General features: G+C 35.6%; 1 protein-coding gene across 2 annotated transcripts in view; it reads left to right on the top strand.

The window, feature by feature from the left end:
- Window positions 1-9,368, top strand: part of TMEM196 (transmembrane protein 196) — a 50,380-nt gene extending 41,012 nt beyond the window's left edge. For both annotated transcript variants that reach the window (XM_036863677.1, XM_036863676.1), the window contains exons 2-4: window positions 918-974; window positions 4,998-5,252; window positions 9,309-9,368. In XM_036863677.1, coding sequence (XP_036719572.1) covers window positions 918-974; window positions 4,998-5,252; window positions 9,309-9,368 — 372 coding nt within the window. The remainder of the gene's footprint in view (window positions 1-917; window positions 975-4,997; window positions 5,253-9,308) is intronic.
- Window positions 9,369-17,904: the final 8,536 nt, after the last annotated feature.

The raw sequence follows: 17,904 nt of genomic DNA, 5'->3' as shown, positions 1-17,904 counted from the left end.
GTATAATATTCAGTTAAAACCACTTATATTATTAGTTCTGACTTGAGATAGCAACATTTAAAAGAAAAATCAAATGAAAACAAGCTTAACCATATTCAGTTTTCTTTGCTAATCTGAAAGTCCTTATTAATGAGTTTATTATTTTACTTATATGGTTTACTTCCAGCAAAAGTATGCACAAATGGCCCTAAACGTTTGTCTCCAAATTAAACAATTTATCCCTTTCTGATAACCAAAATGTGTAATAGTGTGGAACGGGTAGATGATTTCATGCAGCTGCTTTTGCAAAGCAATTATGTCACCAATGTGCTTATTTACAAGCAATTACATACCACTGATAGCTTCATCCCGTTGTGTTCTTCTGACATTTCTGGTAGAATGAGGAGGCAGCTATTTTACCTGACACAGTTTGAGAAGTACAAAGAATATCTCTACGGAAAAAACATCTCCCTGTCTGATGCCTTCCCTTTTTATGTGTGTTATATTCCCTTCCTGTAGCAGAGCCCATTGATTTCTAATTACTTTGTGTGAATGAATGTACAGTACAGCCATACCAGTGAATGTACCATACCACTCTTCTCCTGAGAAAATAGGAAGGGATAAGAAGACAGTGAAAGTAGACAGGAGGAACAAAACTCTAAATTCATCTACTTCATCATTTTGCCTGGCGGTAAAACAGATTCAAGTTTTGCTTAAATTCCACAATCACCTATATCAACTTTGCACAAAACTTTCTTTAGAGTTTGCATTTTTATCCCTTACTATTCTAGAATCAGGTATTTTCCTTTTCAGCTTTTGATGGGAATGTAAAATTTTCAAGCTTCCCTGGAGAAAGTGTCATGAGTGAACTATAAACTAAAAACTAGGAGTTCTCTTATCTTTGGATATGAAATAATTGTTATTCTTTTCCTTTTCAGTTTCTTCTGTGTGGCATATGTGGAATATTGTGCGCCAAAAAAAAATCTGGACTTGTCGTAAGTTTTTGCCTTGTTTGTATTGTGCATTGAAGTGTTTGAAACGTAAGAACTCGAAAAGGGAAATGATGACTAGCCAACTTTCATATCCTGAATGTTACTCATTTAGGATAAAAAGAAGACTGACAAATAAATCCTGGCTTTTTTCTTTTCAAAGAAAACCATCAAGATTATTATAGACTATGGCAAAAGAAAAAGAAGGAGGAGCTTTGATATACTCTTTAAATACATGAATCTGCAACCCTTAATGACTGCTGTGGATGGCAGTCTCCACTTTTCCTTTATAGATTCCCAGACACTCACAGGAATCCTTCATCGAGCTGAAAAAGACAGAGCTTGAGTTCATGGGAAATTTAACTGTTTAGATATGGAACTGGGCCTAAAGATTACTAGCCTTGACTGTGAAGTTAATTTTGCAAAGCAGCAAAACAGCTGTGTTGTTATAGTTGTAGTTAATTCCCAAAGTTTTTTTATTTAATTTTATTTTATGACTGTGAATGCAAATGTAAGCGTTCTCAGAAGTTTTATGGTACTGCTGTGGGTTTTGGGGGTTGTGGAATACACTCCCAGTTCACTCTGATATTGGCTGGAGGAGGATTTCTGCGTGCTGCAGTGTGGATTCCCTACTGCCTTTCATGACATTTTTTGAGAGTTAGAAAGTAGGAAAAAGCATGTTTATTTTATTGAGGACAATAGGAAATATCACAGACCTTTATAAGTTAGCAAAATTAATATTGTACATGGACCCTAGAAAGTGGTCTTCGAGACTGAAAAAAGGAGAAGGGGACCAGGATACCAGGGAAGGGGAAGTATTGCAGTCATTTGTTCAACTCCTTTTTCTAATCACAATTTTCTTTGTGAGAATACCTATTGCGACAAAAAGGATGAAGCCCCCATTGCTTTAGATATGTGAGATGTAATTTTTAAAAATTACATTAAGGGAAACCTTTGGATAAAAATTTTTTTGGAGGCTTGTAATTTGCATTTGTAATTCTCCCATCACTCTTTACTATGGTTTGCTTTCTTTCTTTCTACACTTTTCCTCTATCAAGACTCTTCATGGCTATATAGTAACAATTTCTTGGAACATGGATGAAAGAAAAGGAAAGGAATAAAGGAGAGAAGGAACAAAAGAAGGAAGGAAGGAAAGAAAGGGGGAGGGAGGAAGGGAGGGAGGGGAAGTAATGAAAAGGGAGGGAGAGGAGAGGGAGAAAGGGAGAAAGGAGGAAGGGGGAGGGTCGGGTCGGGGAGGGGAGACATCTAAGTCCGTCTGGGCTGCTGTAACGAAGTACCATAGACTGGGTGGCTTACAAACAACAAAAATTTATTTCTCACAGTTCTGGAGGCTGGAAGTCCCAGATCAGGGTGCCAGCATAGTTGGGTTCTAATAAGACTCTCTTCTGGGTTGCAAATTTCTGACTGTGTTCTCTTGTGGCAAAAGAGGGAAGCGGGCTCTCTAGAATCTCTTATAAAAACAGGGACCCCATTCATGAGGGCTCCACTGTCATGACCTAATTATCTCCCAAAGGTTCTGCCTCCAAATACTATAATATTGGGGATTAGGCTTCAAATATGAATTTTGGAGGGACACAAACATTCAGTTCATAGAAGAAGGGAAGGGAAGGGATTTTTTAAAGGCCACTAGTGTCTTTTCTGTTTTCCTAATTTTCTTATAAGTTATAAAAAAAAAAATTATAAGATCTAAGCTTTTTAGAAACTACCATCCACTTTATCCTCTTGTACCATCTGAGGTTCCCATAGATGACGTTAACTGTCTAAGATTCTCTACCCTTTAATCAAATTGTGTGAAAATTTCTCCGCTCCAAATATCTCTAAAGTCTAGAATCTCTAGTCTGGTAAGATTTAAAAATAGTGTGTGGTTATAAACTTGGTGCAGATTTTAACGTTTTAATTCCTGGGTGAGAATGTTCTGTCTGCACATGTTAATGAAGTATCATGCCTTTAAGGAATTAATGGCAATAACATCAGGAGAGATAGTGTTTTCCTGTAATAGTCTATTAAATTTGTTATTTATTTTATTAATTACCAGTAATTCATTATTTGAAGGCTAGAATGTAATATCTTTCCATATTTTCTGGGAATGAGTAAACACCAAAATATGTTCCCGAGAAGCAGCATGTCATTTGAATGTACTTTAAAAGGAAATATAACTGATTGATTCTATTTGAAATTGGGAGCTACAGTTTCCCACTTGGGATGATTCGTTGATTTGGTAATTGACATTCAATGCTATATTTCATCAGCCATTAGAAGATTATACTCATCCATCACTGGGTTTTCAGTTTTGGTGATAAGTACAGAAAGACAGACGCAAGCAGGAATGCTGAATTAAGTTAGAGAAACAAAACAAATTACCTGTAGTTCTTTCTGCCCATTGTTCTATTTCATACATCCATGGCCTTACCCTTTGCTGGGAACTACATGCACTTAGCCTAACTGAACTATTGTCAAGGAGGCCTTGTCTGAAACCCCTGGTTGGGCTACATTCCCCTCCTCCGTACTCCAAGGGCTACCTTTCATCCTTCTTTCTTAATATTTGCCATAACATGTTGGAACGTTGGATCTTCTCTCACACAAGGCTGCAGTGTTCTCAAGGGGAATGACTATCAGCTGTTCTTTTTTTGTAATGACAACCGCTGCCTCACTCATGGCCTAACAGATGCTAGGTGCTCATTAAGTGTTTGCTAAATTCAACTAACTGTCAACAGAAAATAATACCTAATAAAGTAAAATTAAATGCTAAAGTAAGTTATGTAGCTGTTTGCCCTGTGGACTTATGCCAAAGGAGATCAGTCAAGTCCAGGAATGCTTTCTGAGGAAGTTAGGACTAGATTTGAGTCAGTCTTCCATCTAGGGAGCCAAGAAAGAAGCAAAATAGTTTCCAGGAAATGAAAATATCATTGAAATGGGAATGAACAAGCTATACTGAGGGACAAGGGAGGTGATTAGAGTAGAGACAGTGTTCCAGAGAAAAATGGAAATAGGGTTGGATAATTAAATTAGTATCACACTATAAAGTATCATCAAAGCTCATGGGAGAATTTAGACTAGACACAAATACAGAATAAAATTATTAAAACTATTGGAATATTCAATTAAATTTATTAAACATGCATAGAACATTTACCGCACAAAAGGCATTGTGCCTGGTTCTACCAGAGATCCTATGATATTTAGGTTGAATAAAAACCCCTAGCTCTATTAACAGAGACCCAGATCAAGCGAAGAGTAGGATCAAAAGCAAAGCCACATCCTGCATTTCTCCATAACAGTCAACCAAACAGTGGTTTTGGACTATCTATTGTGTGGTGTCACAGAGTAACAAAAGATTTGTAACATAAAGCACCAGTTCATAGAGGGTCCCTAAACTATCTGTTGGGAAAATAGATACTAAAGCAAGAAAATTCTTATAAATGAAAAAAAAAAGAAAAAGAAAAGGAGTTAACTAAATTCCCTAAGCTCACACAGCTAGAGAAGTACAGAGTTTTGGAGCTCATTGGAACTAATGACAGTTCAGGGAGAAGACATTTAAATATTGGGGGTGAGGGGGTGGGAATTAACAGTGAAACCGTAATTTGAGTCAAAAAATCTGGATTCAATTCCTAAATTTGAGTGTTAACTGATCATCATTCGTTTTCCAAATGTATATCACCTCTCAGAGGATAGCTTGGTGGGTTAATTGAAATGCATAGCAGCATGCAATAGATATTAGATATTATTTAAATCTGAATCTACCTAGAAGATAAATTTTGCTTACTTCAGAGTTTTCATAAGACGTATCCCTGGCCTTTATATAGTCAACTATTAATTCCTGAAACACTGTGGTCTACGCTCTCTCCATTGAGTCAGAGTGCAGAGAATCTTGGTGAAAAGAGAGGCCCTGTCCTCTAAGAAGCACCAAAAGCACCTTCTCTATATTGTAACTCAGCCATCCTTGACGTGCAGCAGGACAGTGCCGTGTGTTCCAGTCAGCTTTAACTCCCCCTCTCTTTTTCGTATCAGATGATCCTCTTTTCTGCCTGCTGCATCTGTGGACTCATTGGGGGCATCTTGAATTTTCAGTTCCTTCGGGCGGTGACAAAGAAGACCTCTTCCCTCTATCCCCTGCATCTCGCGTCCATGTCTCTTGCGTGCATTGGGATCGGGGGCTGCACCCTCTCTTCCTGGCTCACTTGTCGACTAGCCAGCTATGAACAGAGGAGGATGTTCTCCGAGAGGGAGCACTCTCTGCATCACTCTCATGAAATGGCTGAGAAAGTGAGTTTGTCCCTCTACCTCTCATTGCTGTCACTCGATGAAGACTGCAGCCAAATCTAGGTGAATCAACTTGCAGCTTTAGATGAGAATTTGAGGAATTGGATTTTATAAAAATGTGGCCTTATTGGACTAAGAATAGGAATTTTAAATTATTTTTTTCCCTGTAATTCTGGGCACACCTATTTTTGACATAATTTTCTCTATCTATACAAAAACACAGCTCCTAAAATAGAACTAATAAAATATTGAATGTCTTATAAATATGGATTTTTTACGTATTGTATTGAGGAAAAACATAAACTAAAAACACTCTCAACTCAATAATGTCAGTTTTAGAAATCCGATGGATTCTCCTTTCTAGCTCACCCCTTGTGCTTGTAAGTAGATGCATTTGATTATGTAAATTAGATTTTCACGCATAAAGGGGCCTTTTAATAAGGCAACAAAAAGCCCTGCCTATCCGTGCAGATATTACAATACACATAAAGCTTCATTTAATTCTCATCTAAGCTTCCTGCATATTTGGGTAGCTTTGCCTGTGTTTTAAATAATGTTCCTTGCATAATTGTTTCATGATACCCATTCAAACAAGAAGTTACATTTATTGCATCAAAGGACAAATGATATAGGGAGCTGTCTGTGTTTCTTCTACATTTTGTCCGTATTTCTTAATTCAGCTCCTGCTACTGGATCTGTTAAGGAAAAGATAAAACATTTGTAAAATAAACTCACTAAGATAATGGCCACATCACATTTTACTTGATATCATGGAATTAAAATTGCATAACAACAGAATAGAAGAAAGAGTAGCAAGAGTTACAACTGCATACTTCTTTATAATGTGATTTTGAGAAAAAATATTCTGTAGTTTATGTGTTTCCCTTTCATATACAATCTGTACACTCAAATAAGGAGAGTAGATGCTCTTAAATTGTTCCAAGAAAGCAATTTTAAACAGATCTACATGTATCCTTCAAAAAAGAATTAATAGTACAAATAGCAGGACTGGTAATTTAAAGAAATGGATTGTTAAAAGTAGGTTATCACTATATATTTGGATAATGGCTCTTTTGTGCTCTATTTTTGTACTAGTGTGATTTAGGTTTCTGTGTATATGCTTGTGCAATATTTATTGTATGATTGTTATATTTATATTAGAGATTGAGGGCTATTGAAATAACCGACTTGCCCAGCTGCCCGGTGGTGCCCCCGACACCAGAGTTACCTACAAGGTACGCTGATTTCTAGGGAGTTACCATGTTGTAATGTCACTGCAGGAAGCACTGCCTCTTCTAGGAAGCCATGATGTCAGCAGATCAGTCTGGACTGATGCTGTGATATTGTTCCTCAAAGTACTGCTTTTGTGAGAACTACTTTGAGGACCTGACATAAACCAACATGGCAAAGTCTTGCAGCTTGAAAGTTGGTTGAGTATTTAAAATATTCAGCCTGCCTGTAAGCATCCAAACACATTTCTGCTTGGATGATTTGTGACTCCTTTACTCGCTGCTACATCATGATTCTGACTCGATATCATTCACAGACCAGAGTTCTATTTTTAATAATACATGTGTCTGATAAAGGCAAACTTTGTATCGCTCTCATGCTAAAGCTGCATGAGTAGATAACTTAAGTTTGACACTAATACAGTAAAAATTCTGTATAAAAGCTTTCTTCTTGTAAACCTATCTGATATGATACATTTCAAATTTATTTCCCATATTTTATATTTCTGAAAATAAATAGTCACCATTCTTGCTTTGGTTAAAAAATATAATAAGAAATACAGGGAGTCACACAGATATTATGGCCCAATTGCAGAAAGTATATCCATTTGCAAACAGTCACATTTGGTCCTCCCCAAATTTAAAGTATAATCTTTTGCTAAATTGGACATGCCTATCTGCAAATAAACTGAAGATACTTGACCACTTAAAAACTAATTTTCACCGTTCTTTTCCTACCAGTGATTTTTCTGTGTCCATATTAGGGTGACTTTAGTTAAGAAGATTCTTTCTTTTTGTAAGGTTTTTAAAAACTGGATTTTTTTCTTAATCCCACAATAAAAGTTTATACCTTAATTTTTTATGATTATTTTTAAGCTACTTTTTGAATGCAAAGTTATTTTAGGAGAAGAACAGGCATCTATGAATCTTACTTCTATAAATTCCTTGGAAAATTGTTTTTGTCCTACTAGAAGGAATAGAAATAGATGGATGAGTAAATTTTATTAAAGATCATTTTGGAGAGATCATTTCTATTTTTCTTGCCACCAGTAGTGAGTTTTTAAATGAACGTCAAATCAGGTATCTTATCAATAAACTTACCCTCAGCCCAATAACCCCAATGTATTATCAGACCTACTTTCACAGTATATGTCTAGCAGAGACAGCCTCTCAGTTATAGTGAACCATTGCCAGACAGTAGAGGCAGGCTATTGGCGCCCAAAGAACTTCTCCACTTTTTGTCAGAGCTTTTACCCTAAACTGGTTTGAGTTTTTAGGCCTTAGGCAATTCCTCAGCACCTTATTAGGGTAGGTATAGTGGATACCCACATACAAGACTACCCTTATGGCCTGGAAGGGGCCAGGCACTTTGCATGGAGAGATGGGTCTTGATGTGAGAAGAGGAAGAGTCTTCCTTGCATATTGTCTTCTTCCTCAGCATTTTCTTGACTGTAGCTCTACCCCGTCTTCTAAAAGACACCAAAGTTTTCAAAAGCCAAGTTCCAAAATCAGACCAATTCCTACGTTCCAGCCCCTCACTGATTCTCCTAAGCAACTTTCAAAACCACCAAATCCAAGAAGTAAGCATCTATATTTTACTCCATCTCCTATATTGAGTTTTCAAAGAGAAGATACTAAAAATGAGGCATGTGATATCTTTTCATTTTTGAAATAAAGATTTGGAAGAATTTCTAAAGTTTACAGAAGCAAACACATTACTTTTTACTTTTAATTCACCCAAACAGAAATTAGATATACCTGATAGGCTTAAGATCATTGAGAAAATAATTTATTTCAATTGGAGTCCTCTTTACAGCTCTTTTGCAAATAGGCTTGTTCAAGTGTGGAAAGATGTTTTCATCTATTTTTAGATAGTTTTGCCTAAATATTATTTATAATATGGTGCACTAACCATTATAAATGTGAATGGGCCTCACATGTCCTCATTACCTTTTATTGTGTAGGGAAGAGTTTAACGTTAACAAAACATATGACTCCAAAGCATCTGAATTTTTCTTAAATTAACATATTTTCTAAAATTGCAAGTGAATCTTTTTATGTAAGTTCATTCTTGATATCGAAATTTCTGTTGCCTTCCCATGTAGTTTTCCTTATTAACTACTTAGTAATTGATCTCTTAAAAAAACATGTTAAGAGCTTTATTTTAATTTTTTTTTTAATTTTTATTTTTTAAATTTATTTTGTGTGCGTGTGGTTTTTTTTTTAACATCTTTATTGGAGTATAATTGCTTTACAATGGTGTGTTAGTTTCAGCTTTTACGGTTTGTTTTTTACTGTATGAGTGAAGTGTCGTGAAAAGCAATCTGTCCTACTATGAATTACTAGTGATCTTCAGTTACAGATAGGCAATCCCCTGGTGGACATTTTTCAGTTCTTCACAAAAAGCCCACACATTTTTCTATAGAGCAAAGGTAACCCCTAGAATCTGTTGGCATTTTGTTGACATGCTCAACAGAGGAACCTTTACATTGAAAAAACTTGAGTATTTAACCATCTTCTTTCTAGGTGAGGTCTTTCCAAAACAGAGTTGAGGGCTGAGAGGGGAAACTAAGGGGGCTGAGGAGAGATTGAACTGTTGCTGTGGGTAGAAGACTTCGGTCTAACAGACTGTCACTTCAGCGTTTCATGGGTTCCAAGATGCCATGAAATTTCATTTCCTCAAATTCAGCAACAACACTAATCCTTGTCCTCCCCCAAAAGTCAGCAAGTTTTTCAATGGCTTGAAATTTCTGTTTTGTAAACCCATTAATCAAATTAATGTCTTACTCTGAAAGTGAATTTTAATTAATTCATGTTATTTTCCTAACAGGAAATGACAGACAACATGAGCAATGGAGGACCACAGCTGATATTCAATGGAAGAGTATAATCAATATTTTAAAGAACTGAACATTTTTAAAGATTTTCATGAGGCAAAGAAATACCAAAGGACTAGGAGATAAGTTAAAACAGTTCTTGAATTTGCTGTTATCTCTCCTGAGTACTTACTAAAATTATTCTTCCTCTATTTTGCCTCACTTTACTTCTTCAGCTTTTTTTTTTACTGGTGAAAAGCTTTCCAGAAATGTTCTAGTACAGTAATTTCAACCAACTTTCCAGATTGTTCTAAAAAAGACTTTTCAGGAAAAAAAAAAAAAGGAATAGATAAAATAGAAAGATTCACATTCTACACAAACACTATTTGACTAGCATGAGTGTTAGATTTGTAATGACATATTTCATATAAGTAATTAAAAAGTGCAAATATCACGAAATAACAATAATTTATTGATGTCTTTGTTCTGAAAGACAATAGCTTCAAAGAATGCCACAATTTAAAACCTCAGCAATGCCTTGTTATAAAAACATTGTAATTATTTTCAATTTGTGAATGAACTATATTTCATAATTTATTTGTAAATTACCAAAAAACCTAAAACATAAAAAAGAGGTTTTTTAAGAGAGACAATATTAATCTGTATGATATTTTTGCATTTTTCCACAGAGCGAAAAGTTATAAATGAATATGTTTTGATTATACTGTGTAGATTGATGGGCATGTTTATGAATGAGCCTAAGAATAAAATAAAGTATGTGTGTGTGTGTGTATGTGTGTGTATGTATACTGTAAATATAGAAAAATATATATGGGACATACTTATAGCATTCATGAATGTAAATAAGTAGGAGAAAGGAAATTGTGGTGTTGTGGGGATATTGTCAAGATTCTATTCCCACAGAAATGGGAAAGTGATTGTTCAAGGCTTTTCTATGCCCACAAAGTCACTAATTTCTACTATATTTTTTCAGTTTTATTTCTTTATTATGTCTGCTGTGTGTAAATATCATTGTGGCTGATATTATGGAGTTAAGTGATCTGAATAGTGTAGTATCAAGATAGATTGCTTAATTATCTGGCCATTTTACTATTATTATGATATTTATGTAAAAACAATTATTAATATTGATTTATAAGCATAACAACTTTAATTCAAATACTTTCACATTTATAAATATAGACAGAATGACTTGCAATTATTCATGTTATTTATATTTCAAACACTTTACAGCCCAATTAAATTATATAAAAGGACAGATGATGTACGCCCAAAAGATGCAGGTACAATTAGCTTTGTTAGAATTTAATTTAGGTTTTTTTGTTTTGTTTTACAATTCACATGGAAAAATACAGACCATTTTTTAAGAATGCCTATATCCAAAGAACCTGAAAGAATTCTCTGTAGAAGGAAATTAAAAGATAGGCTTATATTTACACAGCTAAATTCAACCCTCTCTTCCATAACGGAATGTTAAAATAGTAACCTATGACACTACATATAGGCGAGAAAATAGCTTGGTCTTTGAAAATATTTATGAGAATATAACTTGTGGCAACAGATAAAGAAAGTATATATTTTAAAATATATAACTCTCATTGTATTGTATACTTTTATTATTCCCCAAAGCTAATCAGTTTTCAAGTCATTTTTTATGAGTTACTTACTGAATGATAGGTAAATTAACACCTTTAATATCCAGTATTGGAACATGTTATAATTTAGAAGCAAAATATAGGTTTTAGTTGTGCTAACAAAATAAAAATAATGCCAGTTAATGGAAATCTGAAGGTCTTTTAGATTTATAACAACTTGATCATCACCTACCCTATTTAAATCAGCTTATAAAAAATCTGTTTGTATCTGTTCAAAAGAAATGACGGGACTGTGGTTGTCTGGTGTAGTTTTTTAAGTCTCCCAACTCGTATGAATAACTTCACTAGCCAGCAGATTTACGGAAGTGGCCCACAAATGCAGCCTCAAATAATGAATCAACTTCATTTCTGTTTATTTGATGCCATAAATAGGCATGATCTTTGTCACTGAAAATCTATACTATATAATGCAGGTATTTTGTGTGTATATGGTTCTACTGATTTTATGCAAGGATGTAGTTTTGTACTGAAAGAATAACCACTGACTCTAATTTTAGGTGGCATTTCTTTGTAGACATGTTTGTACAATACAGAGTTATAATACATCAGTAAGATGTTTTAATTCCTTTTGAAATGATATATGAAATCACCCATTAAAGGACAAAAGTAGGCATATCACTGCTTAGACATAGAGTTAAGAAGAGATGCCATCATCACAGTTATTCCAGTAGTCTACAGTGTATTTAACCAAGTATAGATATATCTTTAATGTAATTATTTTAACTTAGTAGTTTCAGGACTCAGTTATTTAGAGTGATTTATTTGGGATGTGTAGTGATTCTTTTTGAGATAAGTAGGGGAAGTTAGGAAGACATTGTTCAAGTACTTAAAAATTTAATTTTCATAAAACATTGAACTATGAACTAGAATATTTTAAGTGACCACATTACAGTTTTAGCATGAGCCCACACTTGGGAAAAAGTAATGTGATACTAAATTAGAAAAAAATATGTGAAACTAATGTGGTGGTGTGCTGTAGAGACTAGCTACAGAAAGGTGCAGTAATTATAAGCATAAAACAATAAAAGTGGACTCTGCCTGAAAAATTTTCAACATGTGTGTGTGTCTCTACACATACATATATATAATATGAGTTGCTTAGAAGTGGGACATAGTATGATGACTCTATTGATATGTCTATATAATAAATGGTGTGTTTTGAAACTACATATGGTGTGAGCTTTCTTTCCATCACGATACAAAAAATAATTTCCCCAATTAGTTGATGAATAGATGTGCAGTTCTGAGATTGGCAGGGGACAGGATGCTGTGAGTGAGGAGAGGACATGGGAGTAAGAAAGGGCATTTAATCTTTCCTGTTTGAGCAAATGGGAAAGATTAAAGTATGCTCTAATGTAGACAGGAAGTGGTTGAAGATACAGGATAAAATGAGCATGATAAAAGAAGGTGAGATCCCTAAAGAGGCAGGAGGAAATAGGATAGAGATCATAGGAGATAGAATTAACTGGAGATAGGAGATCTCACAAATGAAATCTTTACCTGAACTATTTAGAGAACTCTGCTGACCTATTTGGATTTGTCAGATTGGTTGCTACTGGCATTTAGGGTGGACAGTAATTCATTGTTCAGACTGTACTATGCATTTCAGGCCATTAAGCATCTCTGGCCCCCACCCACTAAATGCCAGGAGGACATTTCAGTTGTGACAATAAAAACTATCCAACAAATTTGCACCTATATCTTTGGTAGGGAAGTTTTGCCCCCTAATTTAGAACCACTGAGGAAAACCCTTGAACATGATCCAGAGCAACCAATGTTAGGGCTACCCACAAGTGTAGATGTGAATTGCTCAGGGTCATAAATTCACTGTTCTTAGGTCTACTATATTATCTGATACAGTAGTCACAATCCTATCCACATGTGATTATTTAAATTTAAATATAAATTAATTAAAACAAAATCAAATATTCAGTTTCTCAGTTGAGCTAGTCACGGTCCAAGTGCTGAACAGCCACATATGGACAACAGTTATAGAATATTATGCATCATCTCAGAAAGTCCTATTGGACAATGCTAGTCAAAAGCACATCGAAGATAATGGTTCCTCACCCTCAGTACTTATAAAACTTCTTCCACAGTCAGCCAATTATCATTATAACAGAATGTGTGAAAAGAGTTGGTAAACACTCCATGGAATTTGAAGTTGGTGAACCAGTTAAATCCAAGGACTGAACGAAACTAGCAAAACTACAGTGTAGGTCAAACACGTAGTAAAGTTAAGTTGCTTTAGAAATTTCATGTTTAAAAACAAAATCTGTTCATGCAAAGATTCCACTAAATTATTAAATATTTTATGTTTGACAGATAAAATGAGATGTATAACTCCTATTTTCGAAGAAATTTATTCAGCTTATCACCATGTGTCAATGGAAAATTCTGCATTTCTTGGGCTTGAGAAGGTGAGAACAGTATGCTGCCCTCTACTTTTTTCATTGACTTAGCTTGAAAGTGGCATGTTTAGAACTACATTTTCAGATTATTTAGCAAATACATTTCAGAAACTTAGAGAGAGCATCTTAAGTACCATTTGGTTAGAACACCGTTTCCAAATAAAGTTTCAGAACTTGGCATCACTTCACTCTTTTCTCCCTTAAATCATTTTTCTGGAAACATATGTAATATTTCTTACTCAAAGTATATGACAGCCAAGAAATGCAATTATTCCAAGTCCATAAATCACACGTCATCAGTTACTCACAGCAGAGGAAACCAATTCAGAAATTGCTGGAATGTGGATGCCGAGTAAAGTTATACAAAAGGATTTTTTAAAACTCTTTTTGTCAGGAAAATTATCTACTGAATACAAAATCTTTTACTAGGAATGTATTTCCCAAGAAATATATTGTGAAAAGTCAAATTCTAGATCTAAAATAATTTATTTCACTATTTTAACAGTTCAGTATCATCTACATCAACTAACTGTAGGCAGAACTAGGAGCATCTTCACTTTCCTTCACATCAGCTAAAGACTACTGATTTCAAAGCTTTTCCTGCCTTAGCATCCAAAGGCTGTGCTTCTTTAGCCACACAAGGCATCACAAGCCTTACCCCCAAAGCCAAAATGTACTGTGTTACTGAAAATTGCTAGAGAGACTCTAGGAGCTTCACAGAAAAACCTAAAATCTTGTCAAATTTGCATTGTCTTTTATTGACTACAGTGATCGCTCCTTGTTATTAATCAATCAGGATATTGGTCCTCACCTACTCACTAAGGCAGGGGACCTCAAACATCATTCCACAACATCTGGGGCTGAGGCTAAAAGAAATTCTTTGGGCCCTCCAAGCTTACTGCCCAGGCAAGAAAGCCACAGCCCTTTGCAGGTGGCTATACAAGCCAACACTGTCCTTCACTCTGTCCCTTACTGTGAATCAGCAAGGAAAGAGGTAACACTCAACCTTTTTCACATAAATGGACTTGAAGGGCCCTATGCTGCTAGATGTCCACTGCCCCATTACTATCCCGAAAGTCTTTCAAGATTTGGACATATCTGTCTTTTCTGTCTTCTAAGTGTATTAATACTTTTACATCAATATCTAAGCAAAATACAATAAAGGCTCTGTGTCCTTTATAATAAAACAAATTGCGGGAAAGAATATCAAGTTTTCAAGTCATGATAGAGAGGCAATATCAGCCTATTGCCATCTGTCAGCAAAACCTATGGTGGTGCAGCAGGTAAAAGACAACCATTTATTAAGTGCTATTATAATGTACATTGTCTATAAATGTGACTATTCCTCTATCATATGAATAGCATTTATTTTATTTGAAATAAAGAAAAGGTGGCAAGACATCAGTATTTCACCCGAAAGGTGAGGTCATTTCTGGCTGTAACTGTGACTCTTAAAGTCATTCAACCAAATCATGCAACTTATATACACTTAGGTCTAAAACCCAAACCACAACTCCACTGCATATGAAGCACTGCCCTTGACTTGTTCTGCTTCTTCTGATTTCAGATCCAAAATCTGCTCTGTGGTGCTACCTTGATTTTGGTTTCTGGCCCCTGAACTTGAACCTGAAACTTTATCTCTCTGGTTGACAGTCTTTGACTGCCACAGCCACGTGCTTCACTCTAAGCCAACAGGACTTCACCAACATTAGTTACCTGGCAAACAGGCATGTGCTCAAATTGAAAACAGTAATTCAAAGGAAGGATCTCAGGTGACTAAAGGGAAAGCTTGAGCTCTCTATACCTTGAATGTAAAAAGACTGAAAAATCTAGGGGGTCATTGGAGACAGCCAGGGAGCTGTAAGTAAGAAACCAAGGCAAGATCATTTTTCCTTTTTTTCTTTCTTTTTTTTAAGTTGGGGTATAGTTGCTTTACAATGTTGTGTTAGTTTCTGCTGTACAACAGAGTGAATCAGCTGCAGGTATACGTATATCCCCTCCCTCTTGGACCTCCCTCCCACCCCAGCCCCATCCCATCCATCGAGGTCACCACAGACACCAAGCTGAGCTCCTTGCGCTATACAGCAGGTTCCCACCAGCTATCTGTTTTACACATGGCGGTGCACAATACGTCAGTCCCAATCTCCCAATTCATCCCATCCCCCGTCCACCCCCCGCCCCGTGTCCACATGTCCGTCCTCTGCGTCTGTGTCTCTATTCCTGCCCTGCAAATAGGTTCATCTGTACTATTTTTCTAGATTCCACATATATGCGTTAATATACAATATTTATTTTTCTCTTTCTGACTTCCTTCACTCTGTATGACAGACTCTAGGTCCATCCATGTCTCTACAAATGACCCAATGTCATTCTTTTTATGGCTGAGTAATATTCCACTGTACATATGTACCACACCTTCTCTATCCATTCATCTGTCGATGGACATTTAGGTTGCTTCCATGTCCTGGCTATTGTAAACAGTGCTTCAATGAACACTGGGGTACATGTGTCTTTGGGCTTCATAAGGGGATTGGACCAGTAAGCTATAAAGAAAACTAATTTTATAATGAACAAAATTCTGCTTTTATATGTTAGATCTGTTCATTTCTTGTAGTATCTGTCTTTTTCTTCTTTTAAATCTCTAGTTTAGCCTACTCACCTGCACCAAAAAACATCAGATGAAGAGGTTTTATTCAAGCAGAGATAACACTGTCAGTAAGTATCATTCTAAAGCCGATATGGTGCATGACAGCAGGAATCACACCAAGAAATGTCATGGGAAAGTGAGACACAAGGGGATAGAGTTGCTTTCATTTAGTCATTGGTCCTCCTCGCCCAGAAATACCCATTTCTGTGTGAATTTTGGAGTTCCAGAGTTTTATTTGACTGACAAATGTGCCTTTTATGTAGTGTCTTCCCTTGTAAATTCTGCACACTGTTGCATTCTTTCACAAGTGAGAAAGTCCATTTTGCCACTGGATAAAGATAAATTCATTATTGCAATCATTTCCGAAGCATAAAAGTATTAAGAGCATCTTGTAGCCATAAGAGGAAGTGGAGAATATGATCCATTAGTATGCATTTTGTGTAATTACTTGAGAGTAAATTCTAGGTCAAAATGCACCATGCCTAAACTCCATGTTTATCTGCTTTCCACTCTCAAACTTTCCATACCATGTTCTTTGGAATATATTTAATGTCAAAGATCTGTGAGTTCACACCTACACGAACTCTGCAGCCAGCAAGTGGTTTATTAAACTACAGCTTTAAAATAATATTCAAAAAATAGAAAAGGAAACAGTTTTCTCTTTTTGTTCTGAAGTGAGCTAAAGACAGATGGAAGTAGATGAGAATTTCCATAGACACCCTTGCAAGCACCATGTTTAATTTTATTGGCCAGATTCCTCGGATTTGAAAACCTTGAAAGAGGGGTGTTGAAACTCTGTTGCAGAGACATCTAGTTGAGAAGAATATAGGGCCTTAGGAAAAATACTGTCCCTAGTTTTCATCAAAGGACAGGAAGTTATATAAAGATGGCACCAAATCCTCAGAAAGTAACCCAACCCTTCTGATACCTTCTTAACCTCTTTCCAACCATCACCAGTGCATACAGCTACATGTGTACACCCACATACACAAACACACATCCCAAATGAAATTTATTATTTAAGCCAATCCTTTTCACCTAGAATCTTTCATCCAAAAGGGCTATGAAGTTGCCTTCCTGGTAATGACTGATAGATACCTAGGTAGATACTTGCAACCTCAGGTGGGTGAAGCTAACCCATTGATATGATTCTATGATTTTATCTAAGTCCATAGTTTAAAGTTCAGGTTTAAACAAATACACACACACACACACACACACACACACATATACATGTAGGGAGAGACAGAGAATTCTAACACACACATTCCTAGGTAATAGAACATCTGAACTATGGCCAGGAGATAAAGATAAAGCATAAAGATCAGGATGTTTCAACACTATTATATCTGGTTACCACGGAAGTCAGACACAAATAATTACATATCTAGAGAGTGAAAATACAATGAATACTTAAGATTTGTGCCCTTGTTATTACCCTCATAAGCACCTAACGTGATTTACCAATAGTCTATTTATTAAAACTGTGTGAAAACTGTATTTATATATTAAAGATGAGAAAAAAGGTTGCCTCTATACTGAAGAAGTTGAGTAAACACTGACTCTTCATGGGAACTGGCAATTTATGTATCCTTTGAGAAATTCTGAATTAATAAAAATATTCAAATAGTAAGATAATTGAAGCATAGTAGTGTTTAAGATAAAATTATCACATTAGATAAACAATTTTTGTACACCTTCTCTTTTTTACAAATGAAAGTGTGTCCGGGTGTATTTGTTGTTAATTTAAAATGGCTGTGCCTCTTATTTCAGTGACAGAAGAATTGCAGGAGGTTTTGGCTATGCCTTAGAGAAAACAGAACATATACGTGTGTTAATACAATAAGAATAACACATGTTTTGTAGAGGACTGTTT

This window comes from Balaenoptera musculus, chromosome 9, assembly GCF_009873245.2.
Source record: "Balaenoptera musculus isolate JJ_BM4_2016_0621 chromosome 9, mBalMus1.pri.v3, whole genome shotgun sequence".
NCBI lineage: Eukaryota > Metazoa > Chordata > Mammalia > Artiodactyla > Balaenopteridae > Balaenoptera > Balaenoptera musculus.
The sequence above is the reverse complement of the archived record's forward strand: the minus strand, read 5'-3'. Positions and strand labels throughout refer to the sequence as shown.